This window comes from Oreochromis aureus, linkage group 7 (genome assembly GCF_013358895.1).
Source record: "Oreochromis aureus strain Israel breed Guangdong linkage group 7, ZZ_aureus, whole genome shotgun sequence".
Classification (NCBI taxonomy): domain Eukaryota; kingdom Metazoa; phylum Chordata; class Actinopteri; order Cichliformes; family Cichlidae; genus Oreochromis; species Oreochromis aureus.
Genome location: NC_052948.1, coordinates 45,832,281 through 45,850,928, shown reverse-complemented (window position 1 = coordinate 45,850,928; position 18,648 = coordinate 45,832,281). Strand labels below are relative to the sequence as shown.

The following is an 18,648-nucleotide window of genomic DNA, read 5'->3' as shown; positions in this document are numbered from 1 at the left end:
TACTAATCTGTGTTCCTTACAAATGAACATCATGTCCTCCCCTGTTCTGCCGAGTGCAGCTCATTGTACCTCATTACAAGTGCATTTTGGTGTTTCTTGGTTTAAAGCATTCAATTCGTTCAGATATATGTACACACATGTCCCTCTCATGGTTCATTAACCCATCTTATTTTTAACTTTGCACATTTATACATCACATCACAACTGTACTATATTAAATGGATTAGTATGGGCTCAAAATGTGGTCATAAATATTTTGTACTTGTAAATCAGTTTTGTACTTGTAAATCAGGATTTGTATGTGTAAAAAGAATTTGTGTGTGTGTAAAAAAGATTTGTGTGTGGACTTAGCCAAAAAAACCCTGCAAGTTACAAGTACGAATTTTGACCCTATTTTTCTTCCTTTCATCTGATTGGTCAATGTCATGTCAATCACAAATGTAACAATCCAATCAGAGAACAGATGGGTTTGGCTGTCGGAGGGGCGCTTTTTTTGAGTCCACACACAAATCTTTTTTACGCATACAAATCTTTTTTACACACACACAAATTCTTTTTACACATACAAATCCTGATTTACAAGTACAAAATATTTATGACCACATTTTGAGCCCATAGATTAGCTCAAGCTCAAAATCCAGATAAGGCTGGATGTACTGTGTATATCCAATGCACATGCTGTTAACTATCTTGGAAGGCACTATAGCCAATTGATATAAAACAGTATAAGGCTCAGTAATAGAGCCTTACTTTTGAAGCATGGAAAGATACATATTTCTTTTCACTTTTTGTAATAAAAAACAATGTAATATACTTTTTACTTTGGATGTGTGATTGTACTCTAAAGTCTCTAAATAGATTGCAGGATGCTAGTCTTCCAAATGTCAGATTTTGTCAGCACTTTCAAAACTAACAGTGTATGTTTACAGACATCACAGGCACCTGTGCAAATACCAAGCACTAATTAGCAAAAAGGATACTAATATTTGCCAATGTGTACAGGGACATGCAAAACCAGATTTGTCTGTGTTGCACATAAATCTCATATCCCAGATGTCATCAAAACTAGGATAAACCTCCAAACTGGGATATCCCAGTTAAACTCACAAGATGCAATACATTCTTTAGTAAGTTTGTTTGCTCTTAGGGCAATAAAACTGTGGAGCCTAATTTAACACATTTAAGCAGCAGAAGAGCCGCAGGGCATGCATCACTGCCATCTCTAAACTAGATTAGGCTGTCGAATATGCTTTTAAAATATTTGATTTTTTCCCCCTGCCTGCCATTGTTATTTAAAGCTCTGCTGTTTTTTTCCAAATATATGTATTTTCTTGTCCTGTGAAAGACCCAGTGCACATCTTTTAAACATATTGTTTCTTTATTATCCTTAGCTTTTCACACGGCCTTTTCCTTCTCCAAAATATCTGATGGCTACTAAGTACAAACATCTAGCATCTTAATTTTGACATGATCGTTATGGAAAAGAGTTCTAAATAGATTATACTCAGTTCCTGATTTAAGCAGAAGCCCTAATGGGTGATTGGGGAAATGACTTGCGTTCATTCAGAATGTTAATTTGGAGGGGTGATCTATGTGCAGTATATAGTGTGCAGAGAGATCGGCTACATGTACAGCTATATTTCTTACACACTTTCTTCACTCATTTTTTGTTAATTTCTTCAGGCCTACTTACCCTGCACTTTTACTCCGCAAGGAATTAACAGGAGTGAAATGCCATTAGTCCCATTCTTAATGCTGTCATGAAATTCTCACTTAAATAGCCCCCAGAGAGTACATACATATGCTACCCTCGATGATGGGTGTTCTACATTGATGTCAAGTGTCTATGCTCAGGGACAAGGTTTAAAGGCTGAACACTAATATAAAAGCCTCAAATCCATCACGTTTAAGCATTCAGTTAAACCCTCTAAAAGACAAAAAAATATATAAACACATTCCTTTAAATATTTAATATATTAAATAACATACAAATTATATAAAATTACCGTTTGTTTTAATTATACATTTTTAATTAGTGATCAGCTGTCAAGATGATTTACTATACAAGCAAAATGAAATGCAAGAAAGTTGTGTCTACAAGTATAAAAGTTCTCACTACTGGCTTGCTCTTGGTGTGCTGCCATCACAGAATCACTTCAGAAGAACTGAGTGGAATTCATTTGTCTCAAATACAAATTGTTCCCCTCCCGAACCCTTGTGTCTTTGGAGAGTTGTCCAGGCAGAAAGAGCAAGTAGCTCATGGGCTGCACTAATGGCTAACCTTAAGAACTTTCATTCAACCACAGAGAGCTGCATGGCAATTCTGAATTACAGATAGCTATTCCCACAGCTCTGCTCTAATGTGATGAATGGCTCCAATCTTGTCAGAGACTAGAGTGCTCTTCCACCGAATGCTGAACATATGGGATTTTGTGTAGAGCACACATGAGCAATGCATAATTCATATTTTTTCTTTATTGTTTCTGGCTTTGGTTTTCTCAGGAGATCAACAAATGTAATTGAATAATATGTTTTATAAAATCCGAAAATGACTCCTGCAATGTAAACAAAAATACAAATAAAAAAAGGATAAAATAAAAGGCAGTGTACCCATACTGCATTCATTTCATCTCCATACAGACATCGGATATTATAACATAGCATAATGTTTAAATTATGAGACATCAAATTATGATTTTAAACATCTCATAAGTGGAGACAAGCAGCCTTGATCCCTTCTAAGACAGTTCTGTTACCACAGGTGGGTGATGATCGCGTAGGATTATAAATTGTGCTCTTGGACCTCAGAGAACTTTTGAGCAAAAATAAAGCCTTGGCATGCAAACCAACAATCAGAAGAACTTTCCCCTCTCCTTTCACTAAGTTCAATGCAAGACAGACTATTTTCTGTACTTACTTGAGCAATTGTTAGTGTATAATGCTGAGAATGGAAAACACATCCTTGAGGCATGAATTAGATACAGAAAAGTGTATAAATTAAAGCCTGACATATGTGAAAGTGTCATCCAAATGTCAAATTGAATAAGCTTAAGGTGGTATCAGCTCCTCTGCTTGTTCTCTGTCTAGATTGTCCTCACATCTAAATTTTTCGCTTGATATACACCGATCAGGCATAACATTATGACCACCAGACTAATACTGCATTGCTGCGAAATCAGCCCTGACCTGTTGAGGCACCAAAACGTTAGCAACAGCTCCTGTAATTCTTGTATGTTGTGAGGTATTTGTTTATCCAGCACATCCCACAGACACAACACCTCAAACTCGTTGTTCTGTTTCTTAAACCATTCCTGAAACGTTTTGCTTTGTGGCAGATCACATTACGCTGCTGAAAGAGGCTACCGCCATCAGGGAATACTGTTTCCATGAAAGGGTGTATGTGGTCTGCAGCAATGCTTAGGTAGGTGGTATGTGTCAAAGTAACATCTACATGGATGGCAGGACCCAAGGTTTCCCAGCAGGACATTGCCCAAACCATCACACTGCCTCCAGCACCTTGCTTTCTTCCCATAGTGCATCCTGGTACCGGGCATTCCCAAGTAACATATACAAATGCAATGGTCATCCATGTGATATTAAAGAAACTGTGATTCATAGATAGGTAGGTAGGTAGGTAGAAAGATCCTTGTGGGGTAATAAGATAATCAGTGTTATTCACTTCACCTATCACCTAATCATAACGCAATGACTGATCAGTGTCTATAACAACTCATTTTAAGAATTTACTGTTAGATATTCCAGAGCTTTTGGCACACTTTATCTACTAGAAAAGTCTTAAACTGAGTAAAGGAGCAATAAGCAAACTACTGGATGTTGCACTAGAGCAGCAACAGCATGTCAGACCAAAGCAAAGGGCACGTCTGCGAGACACACTTTTCCATACTTTGTGTGAGACTCAACTACTTACTTCCTTACTGTGTCACTTCATGTCAAAAAAAGGTACAAAAAGTGCAAAAACTCACTGGCAGTTGATTTCCACCAGCTTCAATCGATTTAATATTTGTTGCTGCATTTCCTTTTGCTTGTTTTTTCACCATGTTCCACCAAAAATCTGCAAAGCTTGTGACTTTGTGGTGACTTGCAAAAACAGCAAAAGATGGTGATATGTTGAATTTTTGACCCACGATGATAGATTTGCTCGCTTTCTTCACAGCCCCTGGATATGAGCAATACTGTGTAAATGTGTCTCTCCTGCAGTGATGACTGAAAACTAGAGCCAGACCAACTGCAGAACATTGACTCAGTATCTGGGAATGGGGACAAAGGATAAAGCTTCTTTGTACTCCTCCAAGTGTGACACCTGGTTATCCTATTTACAAAGGGCAAGTCTCTTGCTAGGAACAACAAAGATATTGAGCAAGATCCTCAAGCTCTCAGGACACTGAAAGAGGACCTGAGCTTGGAGGATAAAGACTGCCCCCAGGGCGAATGGGGATTTTTCAAATATCTATTTATACATATAAATGGCCCAAGTGTTTTAGATCTATTAGACAGTTAATGAACATTACCATTTTTCTAATACTTTTCTAATAGACTTCATACATTTCCAAACATCTCTAACATTATTAGTCTTTATCTCATTTCTAACTTGATTTCTCTGCTAATGTTCTGTATTGCCTAAGCTTTATTTAAAACAACCATATGATTTATGTAATTGTTTCTCCAGAAGGCTTATGCCAAAGAAAAATCTTACTTTTGATCTCAGGAAACCTTTCAAAATAAGATTGATCCTGATGATCATTGTTTTGGACTAAATGAGGATTTGAAACAGTCTGAGGAAAAGAGGAAAAAAGATGGCCTTTAAATGGTTCTACTATAAAGCATTTGTTTCCAGAAATGCTAATGGATTATGTGTTGTTGTAGTTACTAATAACTGGCATTACTTAAATGGTACAGTTCTGCTGGATTTAATGAGATTAATAATCTCTTTGGAAATCTTTAAGCAGAAAACCAGTGAAACATAACGACTATGATGGTTGACAGCTGTTGGAGATAAAAGTTCACACACCTCATATGCCTCTATCTCCAGCAGGTAGAAATGCTAACTGTTCTAGTCCAAAACAACAATATATACCACTTCTCTGTTGTTTTCCTTTTCATCTGATGACCAGAACTGAGGGAAAAAGGGTGCCTTTGGATGTGAGTCCTTGCCTATGTCAGTCATTAATAAATAGCTACGCATAGTTTTCCCTTTAGCGTCTATACAACTGTGTCTGCAGGCATGTGACTAATGATGTCAGTGAACCTTCCTTACATGCTCTATACCCTTTAACACCACCTCTTCCTTTGTGCTTCCTAACCTAAGAAAAAGTTCTCAGAGAAATAATAAAGTCATTTAACTTTCTGAACTTTGAGAAATGTGTAGTGTTTGGTATATAGCATTGTTTTGGGGTTTTTTTTGTTCTCTAAGAATAAATACACCACAACCAGCAGACATTTTAGCTGTTTGTCATTGCACGCCTACAAAAATATCCTATGCAGGCACACAAAACTTGAGGAATCTAGATGAGTCAGAGTAGCCGTTAGTGAAAGAACTGAACTGTGGACTGAAAAAACCGATGTAACTCAGTCTCTCACAGTCCTCATTTCTTAGCAAAAAGAGGCAGATACCAATACTAGCAAGGAAGACATTACAGCAACACTAGCAACTGAAAGGCTGGCAAAACCAACACATTTTCATGTGGCTCATATCTGAAAGTGTAAATTGACCACAGCTGAAACCTGTCAAATATTCAAAGATGAGATGGAAACTATTTATAGTATCTCTGAGACTATATGCATCCTACTGGAAACTCATATGGGGTGGTAATTCTGTTGTTGTTTTCCAGCATGTAATGTCACACTTTGTAGGAAACATTATATAACATCTCAGTGATGACATATGTTAACTTGTGAAAGTCAGGGCACCAGCTACTGGATCCTGGTTCTCACTACACAGAGGAATGATTTGTTTTCTGTTTAGTTAAACTAATTCAAAGGTTATTGCTGTATACTGCAGTAGTTGGATGTGGCCTTCCTGGTGTAGTTATAAAAAATTGCCAAATATTGATGATCGCCAACTGGAAAACAAATGTTAAAAAATGCAACAAATAATCCAAATATCGAATCAGTCAATCACATAGCAACAACTCAATGCATTCAAGACGACCAGCTAAAGTTCAAACTCACCATCAGAATGGAGAAGAAAGGTGATACAAGTGACTTTGAACGTTGTTGATGCCAGACTGTCTGATCTGAGCAATTCAGGAACTGTCGATCTACTGGGATTTTCCTGCACAGCCATGACTGGGGTTTATAGAGAATAGTCCAAAAAGGAGAAAATATCCAGTGAGCAGCAAGTATGCAGTAAGTTCTCTGGGAGTGCCTTGTTGATGTCAGAACTCCGAGCAAATAGTTAAACTATTTCAAACTGAAGGCATCAATATCTGAAATAACCGCTTGTTGGATCAAGATGTCCAGAAGACCATCAAATGTGCTTCTGTCTTTACTTGTGTTATATTTGCTGCAATTTCTGCTGCCCTTTTAACCAGGTGTCTCATGAAAAATATGTTTTTTAAAAAGATTTCAATCAGAATGCCCTTAAATCACAGAAGCTACAGCAGGAAGAAATCATGCCAGGTGCCACTCATGTCAGGTAAGAACAGGAAACTGAGGCTTTACATGGGCTGACCGAAACTGGACAACAGAAGATTGGAAAAATTATTTCTGCTGCTGTATTTGGATGGTAGTGTCAGAATTTGGTTTAAATAAGGTGAAAGCATGCATCCATCCTGCCTTGTATCAAAGGTTCACTCCAGTATATCACTCTGCTGATGGTGTAATGATTTGGAGGATAATTTCTTGGATGTTTTCTTTCTTTAGGTTCCTTAGTACTAACTATGCATGATTTAAATACTGCGGCCTACCTGAATCTTGTTGAAAAGCATGTCCATCCCTTCATGACTGCCACCGTCACACCAATCTTCTGATGCCTGGTTCTGACAGGATAACGTGCCATGTCACAAAGCTCAAATCATCTTAAACTGGTTTCTTGAACATAAGAAGGAGTTCACTGTGCTCAGCTGTCATCAGACGTCAGTCCATGAGAGAATCTTTAGGATGTGATGGTATGAGAGATTCACATCATGGAGCCGACAAAGCTTCAGCAACTGTGTCGTGAAAATATATGATATATGATTTATATATAGAATGTATAATATTTTAATATTCTGCTAATATTCTGTTAATTGTTAAAACAATTAACACACACACACACATTCTTTTATGCTTTTTCATATAATAACACTTATCAAAATGGTTTAGCAGCATTTGGTTGACTTGACTTTAAGCTGAGCCAGCAGAAAAGTCTGACCTTTCTGTTTTGTTTGTGTAATAAGCATCTTGTTTACATATGAGATGAATAATGCAATATAATTTATGAGCGTAAGCTATTAAGTCAAGAAGTTATTTATTGTTAGTAACATTACATTTTTAATGGAGTCCAACTTTCTTATATAATACATCTGCTGCTTTTGCAGTTCTGAATAATTAGTATTTCTTATGCTGGAGGAAATATAATTCATTTAAAAATCCACTTCATAAATTAAATTCTGCACTTTAAATTAGCCAGGCAAATGACTAAGGTGCTGGACCCATTGTTCCTCTTCAGATTTCTGGCTTGAGTTGACATACTCAGATAAATGTGATTTGTTTTGTGTTTGGTTGATGGGAACTCAAAGTTGAACTAATACTTCGTATTGAAATGAAATGTCACAACAACAACCCAGTGATAAAAGCTTGTGGTATCAATAATTTACTGCAAGGTAGGGCGCCACTTTTTAGTGAGCCACTAATGACTTTGCTAATTATTATCCATCTAAAAAGTATCAGTCGACTTAATTCCCAGCAAACAAGAGTGGCTATTTCTGTTTCTTGAAATCCCTTGGCTCATTTGCCATACTTAAGTTTATTATTTTCTTTTATCACACTTCTATCAGCGTGGAATGATTTCACAAACGATAATCATTTTAATTGCTGATGCTTGTGTCTATATCTTTCTCCTCTGAGTTTTTTCTTTCTGTCTGGCATTTAAAAAACAACAACACAGGCCTTTGTGTGAACTGTGGGGGGGGGGGCTTTCTGCTCAGGTAGTAAAATGAGCTGTGGTAAAGATTCCAAGCTGCCGCTGTTTAATTTTCTAATCCTTTAAGCACCTCCACCTTTTTTGTGTTGTATCAGAAAAATATAATTGGCTTAAATTCTTCTTTTCTTGAATTTGTTCTTTCTGAAAGTCTTACTCCCTACTACTACTGTCTTATCTTCTCAGTCTTACTATCTCTGTCCTCTCAGTACTTTTCAATCCTGATTAAAATGCACATTCTGACCTCTGTGTTTTACTCTCTTCTTCTCTATTCTTATTCTGTGCCTTTATCCTCACCCCCTGCTCGTATCCCTCCCACCACCTTTCCTTCTTTCTTTTTCTTACAGTGTCCTGAGGGGCTGAGGCCAATGAAGGATGGCTCAGGTTGCTATGACTACTCCAGGGGCATTGACTGTACGGATGGCTTCAATGGAGGTTGTGAACAGTTGTGTCTCCAGCAGCTTGTGCCCCTTGAAGATGACCCAAGTTCCAGCAACGTACTCATGTTTTGCGGGTGAGAATAGCTAGTAGTAAATAGAGAAAGAGAAGACATCTGCAAAGCTTTCTTTGAAAGTAGGTTTCATGAGTGATGTTTCGATTACACAAATATAAATTTCAAAGAATACCAAATACGAAATAACCAGTGAATAAACTATAGATAGAAAGCCATATAGATAGAATGATAAATACATATCATACAGTTCTATTATAGCCGTTACAAGCATAATCTACAAAAACATGCACAATACAAAGAATTGTGGAAAAACAACTTGCATGAATTTGCCCAAACAATTCAAATACTGTACCTGATACAAGTGATATTAGTGAATCTCACCTTTGAAATTGTGTTCACAGCTTCTACCCCAGCTACTATTTTTAGACTGCTCAGTGGAAGCCCCGTTCTGTTCTCTTGGCACATGTGCCTGAATGTTACAGAGGTACTGTGTCAAAACAGTGAACCTTTAACCTGATTTTCATTTTCTGGAAGCAGTGGAAGTCACAGGGAGGCAAATTTGGTGGGTCTGTGAAGATTTTATATATGTAGATTTAAAAAAAAAACCTAGAGCCTTGTCAGTGCATTAAGTTTTAGCACAACATGGCACATGCCAAAGTTCTCTGCATGGTACAAATGGAGCTTTGCATTGACAGTCTGATGCTGAGGGATGAAAACAAAGAGGATGACCATTATCCCGGTACCACCCTGGACATGACATTCAATTAAACTGGTCTCTTTAGCTAAAAACTTTATAAAGCTCCTGCTTTAACAGTGGAAGTCCTGCTGTCATGGCTGGCAGTGAGCCTCCATGTGATAGTCATTTTGTAGAATGAAGATAATCTTGCAGGGGAAATCAAGCCAAATTTCAATTAGGTATAGTTTTTCTTTTGCACTAATTCATAAAACTTTTTTTTAATTATAACCAGTATATTGTAAATACTTAGGTTTCCATTTGAGTGCAGACTGCTTAGATTTCCCAGTGCAATCACACTGTTACTCTGCAACTTGATGAAAAACACTGAAAAAAACCTACTGCACTGTGGTCTGTGGCAGCTGGAAAAGATGTGAATAGTGGACTAATGGGTCAAGCACAGGACTTCCGCCCATGAGACTAGAGTTTGCATGAAAAAAAGAAACACGGTTGTTCTTAGCTGGCTTATTAAATATTTTTATCTTGTTCAGAATTTATTGTTATCATCAGTTTTCTGTTACAGGCTCAGGTTTGGGACATGGAAATATTTTAAGGTTAGGTTAAAGAAAAGATTGTGGTCTACAGTGAATAAAACCCTTCAGCTTAGTGAGTATTTCTGCCACAAAGACCTGAACTTCTTCTATATTGGTCTTTTTTACCCAATTTCTAAAAGGAATATTAAATATTATATTGTTGTTCCAAACATGAAAGGTCTGAAAAAGGCCTACAAATAGAAACCGAAAATACAGGAAGAGTTCTGTCAGTGTTTTTGCTAGCTTTAGGGTTGTCCTTCCCGTTTTTCTTTAAATAGCTGTCTTCTTTGAGGGTATTTATACCTCAAGACTCTAGTTGAGTTACTATGTTTGGCCGATCATTTATGGAAACATTGTTCTGATCATGCCAATGAAAGCTGCTTAATTCCTGGGACCTGATAACTGATAAAAAGGAGAAAACATGTCTAAATGCATCTGTTGACTTTCTGATGGAAACTTAACAGCAGAAGCCTAAAGAAACATGAAGCATGCCCTCATTCTTGATGTGTGTCTGATCGGGAATGATGCCCTCATTTTCCTCAGAACATTTGGTACCCTTACACTGTGGGCAAACATGAAAGTTGAGGCTCTGTCCATTTACCGTGATATCCTGTTTAATTTCATAAATGTATTTTACTAAAAAACTAGCCTGTATATCTACATGTTCTGTAATAAATGCACAATGCTTTTTAAAAGTAGCCTGTGGAAAAAACAGATTAAATTAATAAAATCATCTGAATGGTATAACTTTGTTCTGTAATTATGCAAATTGCTCGTTTACAAAAATGGAAACAGACTTGCCTTCAACTACAGAAAGCCCCTGTTCCACCAGATCTGAGTATTGCCAACAGCAATTGACATCTGCTTCCCACCGAGGTGAAGAGACATGAACAATTGCATGAGTCCTGCGCTCAGCCCTATCCAGCAGCACTAACTGCTCAGCCTGGTCTGTAAGACAGGATTGCACACAAAAGTGGAAGCTAATAATTGTGACTAACTGCAGAGTCTGCTGAATCCAGCGCCACTGGAATCTGTTTTAAAACGGTTTTCACCAGAGTGCTTGTGTCCACAAACTCTGCAGCAATAATTGCGACGATAGCACTTTGCATATGTAAAAGGCATTTTAGCTTTGATAGTAAGAAAGTAGATTCAACTGTATATAAACTGAAAACCCAGAAAAATGTCATTTCAAAAACTTGGTTGTGATTGTCTGTGTTAGGCTGTTATTAGTCTGAGGGAATTCTAAAGAAAATTGGCAAGATTTAGACATGCTGAGTTTCTCTGTATTGGTCTTTATAGATTGAAAATTAAAGTAGGAACATGGGAACATCCTTGTATATATAATGTCAGTCTTTCAAATCACAATCAGCCTGCTACAGCTCAATCTTCTGTTTCAAATCTTGCCAGCACTATGCTTTCACCTCAAGTGTAAACAAGGTCTCCTAGATTGCATATCATACATTTTATTGACAGTGTTTCCTTCTTCCTCAGATGCGTGCAAGAGTACAAGCTGGCAGGCGATGGGCGCTCCTGTCTCCTGCAGTCAGACAACTGTGATGGACCAAAATGCCCTAAGCAGGATGTCTACTTCAATGACACCCTGTTTGGTGAGATGCTGCATGGATACAACAACAAAACCCAGCAAGTCAACTTGGGACAGATATTCCAAATGACCTTCCGGTAACTAGTGTACAAGTACATGCATTACACTTACATGACTATACAGAATAATGTTCATGTGTTATGTCTTTTTTCTTTCTATTGTTCGTGACTTTTCATTATGTTGTTCTTCACTTTTCTTTAATCTTATCTAGAATCGTGTCTCGTCCTATAAGTTTATGCTTTTTCTCTCCCTTTTATTGTTTTCTTATCTATTGAAAAAAGAATCTGTCTTTATATTATTTCCAACTAAACTTGTAGACACTTAGTCTTCCCTCGAGACCTGCTGTTTCACATCTGAACAGTTTTTCTGCATCTCGGGAGACACATTGAGGCAGCTCTGAGAATCGGTAGTCAGGGTTTGCCATTGGGTTGCTGCGTCTGTGCTTGCTTCAGTGTGTGTGTGTGTGTGCGTGTCTATGTAGATATGTGTGTGTGACACAGAGAGAGAGAGTGAGAAGGGCATGAGAGTGTAATGGTTGAGTGAGGATTGAGACTTATACCATGGCAGTTCTCCTTAAACTGTCAGCTGTCTGAAAACCTGGCTCACTCTGATAAGTCACATGCTGTCTGTGAGGAAATGCTCAACACTGAGAGATGATAGGGTCTATTTATGCACAAATACAGGATCCACGGTAAACATGCTCAGCCTATATCTCACATTCTCTGTGTCTGTCGTCACTATCTCATGCGCATACTATATAGGCACCGCTTTCAGCAGGGTAATCATAAAATGCTTTTCAACTGCTCTGCCCTATGGGTCATAATAGTTGTGCTTGGCACAGGGTCATGACTTTACAGCACATACTTTTAAGAAACGGAGAGAAACCTTTCCGTCTTTCAAAAATGGCTGAAATTTTAGATCTAGGTAGAATTTATCTGAATGTATTGATAGTTTCTTTGGGCATCATCGTTGTGCTAAAATCTCCTTGTACCCAGGAAGGGTGGTGAACACAAGGTAAGTGTTTCGAGTCTGCAGTTTTACACCATTAATTTCATTTTAAAATGGTCAAATTATAGTCAAAGAAGCAATTTGAATAATATTAACATAAGAGCCTTTGTAAGGTGTTTGTGTGAAGTCTTCTCTCAGAAGCGTGCTATAATTCAGGTACTGTAATTTCACATAATTCCTCAGAGAATTCAGCATTTCAGTAATCCACAGATAAGTGTATAAAAAAGGACACTTCTGCTTTAATATCCCTATATTCTTAATATAAACAGCTTTCAAAAGAAGCAGTTCTAAATGCCATTAAGTTTCATTTATTTGGGACTTAACACTCGACAAAATCGTGTCAGCAGCGTCCTTGAAGATGTTATTGGAACGTAGAGAAGCTGTTAAGTAGCAACAGAAAGAATCAGACTAATGCATGTATTAGCTAGAGTGAGTTATTATAAAAGATGACCAATAAAATCCATTGCTTTCTCTCATGAAATATTATAAGAATCTAACACTGGTTTAAAGTAAATTAGCTTTTTCATGCATTCAGGAAATGTCAACTAATTAGCAAAGTATACAGAAGAGGTCAATACAAACTGAAAATATGTTTCTCTGAGTTTTGTTTGGACCTCACGTTATAAATTAAGAGGCTTCAGAGCAGTCAAAGGAATAAAAAGCTATAGTTTAACTCCCCCATAAAGGCAACATCTGACGACCTTCTCTGTACCCTCAATGACGAGTTTTGACACTTAGTATACGCCTCGGGTTTTTCCAAGAGTAGCTGCAGACATCAGCCTCACTAACTTCTGATGCACAACCAGTCATTTTGTTCTAAAAGCTGTAAGTTAAAAAGGCACTGAAGAGTTATCTTTAGACAGTTTGGAGGAAAGACTGACATGTCCAGAGCTTAAATTGGGAACTACAGGTCCAAGGTTTCCCAAAGGTTTGAGAGGCTAAACCAGTTGGTAACTTCCTCTAATACACTCAACAAGGCACAGTTTGACAGATGAAACAAAGGCACAGTTTGAGGATTATAAACCCTGGCAAAGAGGCAGTCTTTATCCCTTTGCCCTCAAACAGTAGGCTGCACAGTGGGGCCTGAGCCTCCTGGCTCCAACTCCACGAGCTGGGTTATATTAAATACAGAAAGTAAATACACATGTACTCAAGACCAGGACTCTGATGACATTACAAAACTGAAACATTAAAACTAGCGTTAAAACCTTGGCAGACCTGAGACACACAATGAGTGACATACTGTTTTTTACATTATGAGATCAATATAAAAATATGATATTGTTAAAATGTGTTTTTTGGTTCCTGCTTTTAAATTTCTTAAAATTTAAAAACTTTCTTTAATTTTGTTTTCTTTTTAAATTTCTTCAAATCCTTTCTTGCAGGCAAGAATTAATCAAAGCTCCCTTAATAGCAGGAATTAATCCCTTAAAAATGAAGAAATTGTCAAACAGTGAATTACCAAAGAGAAGTCACAAGACTATTAACTTTTCATGTTCCTCCTTTTTAGTGAATGTCTCACCTTTATACACCCCAAAGTTGTTTGGCAAGGTCTATACTTAGAAGTAAATTGTGCTGATTACTAAGCTGGCACAGTGACTTGGAAGTCTTAAGAGACAGTCAAAAACCAAAAAAAGACATCAAAATAAAAGTTAGATAATTGCAAAGTTACAAACATCATGGATAAACATGTTTAGCTCTAGCTGAGACTCATGTGGGAGTTTTTTTCAACTTAGGTAAAATTGTAATTCACTAATGATTTCTATAAAGAGTTTCCCCAACATTGCCAAGGTAACTGCAGACAAATCTACTTGGCTCTTAAAAGGGCCCTATTTTCAGTTCTGAACGTCAAGTAAAATGACCACTCAGCCACAGCTCTCCATCCACTTTTTCTTTTTGAAATTGGTTAGGTATTGTGGTTATTTATCTTTCCAAGAAGTTAAGTCACACTTCAGAGAGAACATTTATAGAGAACTTTTCCTGTTTTCCATCTCAGCCTTCATTTTCTTACACCTGTGCAATTTGCACCTGTGCTTTGAAGCTAGAAAAATTTCCATGCTAATTGCAAGATGCATACTTAGCTACACTTATATGGTTCCCTGCAGTTAAAGGCACACTTGGCTGATTACATGCAGATGACAGGCAAAGTGCACTTCCATGCTGATGTGCCTGTTTGGATAAAGAACGCACACGTCTCTAGGTGCAGAGTATGTCTGAAACGAAGCACGAAAAGCATTTAAATAGACCGACAGTACATGGTTCAGTACTTTTTGAAGAGAGACTAGAGGAAACAAAAAAGAAAGGTGTTACTCTGTGTATCCATTATTTAAATCAGTGTCAAATTCTGTGGTGAAAATTTTTGTTTAACCAGTATGTATTTTGTATTCATCGACCCCACTAAACTTTCATCTTTGTTTCAATTTATTTCTGTTAACGATGGAAAGTTGAGCCGGGTGTAACCAGAAAGGCTCAGCTCACAGTAGGTTAGTACTTGCCTTGCAGTGTGGTTAATTAAACATGTGTATTATGCCATGTTATCTTACTGTGGTACTTACTGTGCTTATCAAATCCACTCTGTCATTTGTCAAAAGAACATTAGCTTTGTCTTCATAATGACTTTGCTCCCATAAGATCCTACTTCACACTCTATGCATTTGTAGAAACATGCTACAGTCCTTATTCTCATCATTTTCTTCACTTCCCTCCACGCCTTCTTTGATATGCAGATGCAAGACTTATTCCACAGCCCTATGCCCCATTATTTTTCTCACCTCCACAGTCTACTGGTTTTCTCTCTCTCTCTCTCTCTCCCTCACACACACACACACACACACACACACACACAAAACCCCATTACTATGCACCAGCACCTCAAAGTGAAATATTAGATGATTGAGATGAATTGTATAAATTGAGTCACAGCTTCACAGGTCTTTCTTTTTCAGTATGAAATACAATCCGTGATTTACGACTGTTTTGCATACATTTGGTATTAAATTGATCACACTTTGCTTTGCACAGGATGTTGCGGTAAGCCTGGGGAGTGATTTTTGCATGTTGCTGTAAAATTACAGAACTGTAACAAAATATTACGATGTCATTCAAGCATTCATTCATTACATGTGTAAATGTGAATGTGGAAGTATAAAAAGCTGTGGAATAGAAATCCAGACCAAAAAGAATGATTATATTTTTTTACAATTTCGTCCAGGAAGCAGACGGTGAATGCGGGCTAATGACAAGATGGTTTTAGTCTGGTTTGGTTTGGTTTCAACCCAAAGCTTATCCTAAAATTACATCCTTTCTATTTAGTTCATTGTGCACTAATATGCACCATAATTACATCTTGCCACTAACTGGTATGTCAATGTCACTCCCATGCCTGAAAAGGTGACAGCCATGGTGAAAAAGAAAGTACACTCACTTTTGATTCTAATGGCTTACATATCAGGACTTAAGAGTAATCTAGTCCTAAGCAGGTCCTAGGTAAATACAATCTCAGATGAACTACAAAGCATGGCTTATTACACTATATCATTATTGTCAAAACCTAAGACAAAAGGCAAAAACTGTGAAAATGTAATTTGCCTGGGAAGTCGTATAGGATCATTTCCAATTTAAAAAACTTGAAGTCCATCACACTGTAGTAAGAGAGATTTTTCACAAGTGGAGGACATTTAAAATAGTTGCAAGTTTTCCCACAAGTTAATGTCCCAGAAAATGTACCCCAAGGTCAGATTGTGTAGTGCTCAGCGAAACAAACTCAAGTGCTACACCCAACCTACTCAGCCTGAACAAGTATGACTCTTTTCGTAGGGATGCCAGAAAAAAGCCTCTTCTCTCTATAAGAACATGGTAGCAAAGCTTAGGAGCGATGTCCTTTGGATAGACAAGATCAAATCAGTGTTTGGCCACGATGCACAGGACCACGTTTACTGAAAACACTCCACTCCACAAACACATGGCTCAACATTGAAGAGCCAAGACTCAGCTGACACCTGCACCAAAAGGACAAGGTTCATGCTGTCGAGGAGCATGTGATGACTCACAAGATCAGTAGTAGGTCAACAACACTCAGGGTCACGTCCACAGGGAACGAACCCCAGTAGGGGTTAAATACCTGGGGCTCTCCACCTTTTGTTCACCTCCAACCTCTTGGATGAGAGGTGAACTTGAAGAAGTCCAAATGCCTTTTTTTCAAGCACTGAAGACTAACATGATTTGGATGAGTAAGAACCTACACATACAACACCTCATACTAACTGTTAAACATGTTGGTTGAGTGATGAGTTAGGCTTGATTTGCAGCCACAGGACTTGGGCATCTTACAGTTAACAGCGAAATCCTCTGCATACCAAAGTATTCTAGGACAATGAACCAGAGGACAAAAGCAGATCTACAACAGAATGGCTGAAGAAGAAAAGAATCCAGGTCCTGCAACGGTCCAGTCTAAATCCAGACCTCAGTGAATGCCTACAAACCTCCTTTTTGTAAAGACAAGAGGCGCAAAATTCCTCCATAACGATGTGTAACACTGATAAAGTCATGAAGAACCTTGAGAGTTAGAAGTGGTTCTACAAGCTATTAAAATGATGGGGTGTACTTAGTATAATATGTCATGTGTTGCTGTTCATCCAAAATTGAGTTTACCTCATTTTATGATACAGGATTGTATGAAGGGTAAATGTGAATGTATGAACACACATGCACACCCTGGTCATGCAAATTTAGAACAGGAAAGCAGCAGGCAGCATTCAAATAGGAGAGAGACAGACTCATACATATATACATTGATACACCACTGCAATCACTAAGTACCAATTAACAACTTGAAGCATACATTAAAAAAGCAAATGGAATAGGGTGAGCCTCACAGGTCATGCAAATTTGAACCTCTAAAACAGCCGTGCTAATTTTTTAGAAATGAATACTCCCCTTAAATAACAAATCTGAACTTAGATTGAATAATTAAAGTTTAAAGCAGATCTAAAAAGGAAGAAGAATACTCTCACTACTGTTTTCACACCACCATGTAATGAGCAGCGGCAGATATCCTCCTGGTATTTCAAAGTTTGCACTCTCTTTCTTGCCTCAAAAAAACACCTTTTTTCATGAACTGCCATATGATCAGAGGTGACTGAGACAGCATTAACACAGGAACCTGACCCCACAGCTCTATATAGACCTGTTAAATGAGTCCGGGATTTTAGCATTTAATTTAAACATATCATATTACTCGTCTTTTAATGGATATTTTCCTTAATAGTTGGCAGAGTAAGAATGCCCCATGGTGAATGCAGTAAAACGTTTGGGTTGTGACGAAAGACAAGCAATGATTGAGAAAGAGAAGAAATGAAGCTCCACTTGCTTTGTGAAGGTGATGCTGTCACCCTTGTCACGTTGATGCATAATGCTCTTCTTTTTTTTTTTTTTTGCAAAAAAGAAAAGATACCGAAAGGAAGAAACAGACAAAACCACTTTTGATAGGTACTCTGTTAGAAGTCGTCATCACTGCTCACCTCTCAGGCGAAGACGATACCACAACATGAATAATTTGTGAATCCAGGAGCCCACAAAGCTCTCAGGCATAAACACAACTACATTTCCATGTTCCTCAGTAATTTTCAGTAATTATCTCCTTTGTGCGCACAGGGTAGCGTCTACTGGGGAGTTGAGTCAACAAACATTACAAGGCAGTTTCTTCCCATATAATGAGTAGCCATGAGACACTGAGACAGACTGCTGAGGTGAAGGGTTAAGCTGCTCAAGGTTGATGAGATGCTTCCTAATTCTCTTCCAAAATATGTGCCTGCTCCTTCTTTCTTAAATTCTCAGCATAGTGTTTATCTCTTTACTATTGCCTGTGCACATATGTGTGTGGGTGTGCGTGGCAGAATTGTGAACTCACACAGAGTTATGTGTGTGTGACATTCTGGCATTAAAGCACTGATGGTTATTTACTTAGATACTCAGATAGTCATATATCTCCATGCATAATTATTTTTACTTACTAGATCTGTTGGCATCTTTGTTGTATTCAAACATTTGGCTGTTTAGACAGATTTCATACCAATTTAATGTGTCTGGCTCATGAGAAAACAAATAAATGCTACCACAGCTTGCGACACTGAGATTTAGGACAGTGGAGTTTTTTTTTATCATTCTATTGGTTATGGT

At 37.7% G+C, this 18,648-nt stretch overlaps 1 protein-coding gene across 1 annotated transcript in view; it reads left to right on the top strand.

Annotated features, from left to right (window-relative positions):
• LOC116331839 (astrotactin-2) overlaps nt 1–18,648 on the top strand; it is a 273,527-nt gene that overhangs the window by 165,419 nt on the left and 89,460 nt on the right. The window contains exons 12-13 of the mRNA XM_039615109.1: nt 8,488–8,654; nt 11,352–11,540. Of these exons, the coding sequence (XP_039471043.1) occupies nt 8,488–8,654; nt 11,352–11,540 (356 nt within the window). The remainder of the gene's footprint in view (nt 1–8,487; nt 8,655–11,351; nt 11,541–18,648) is intronic.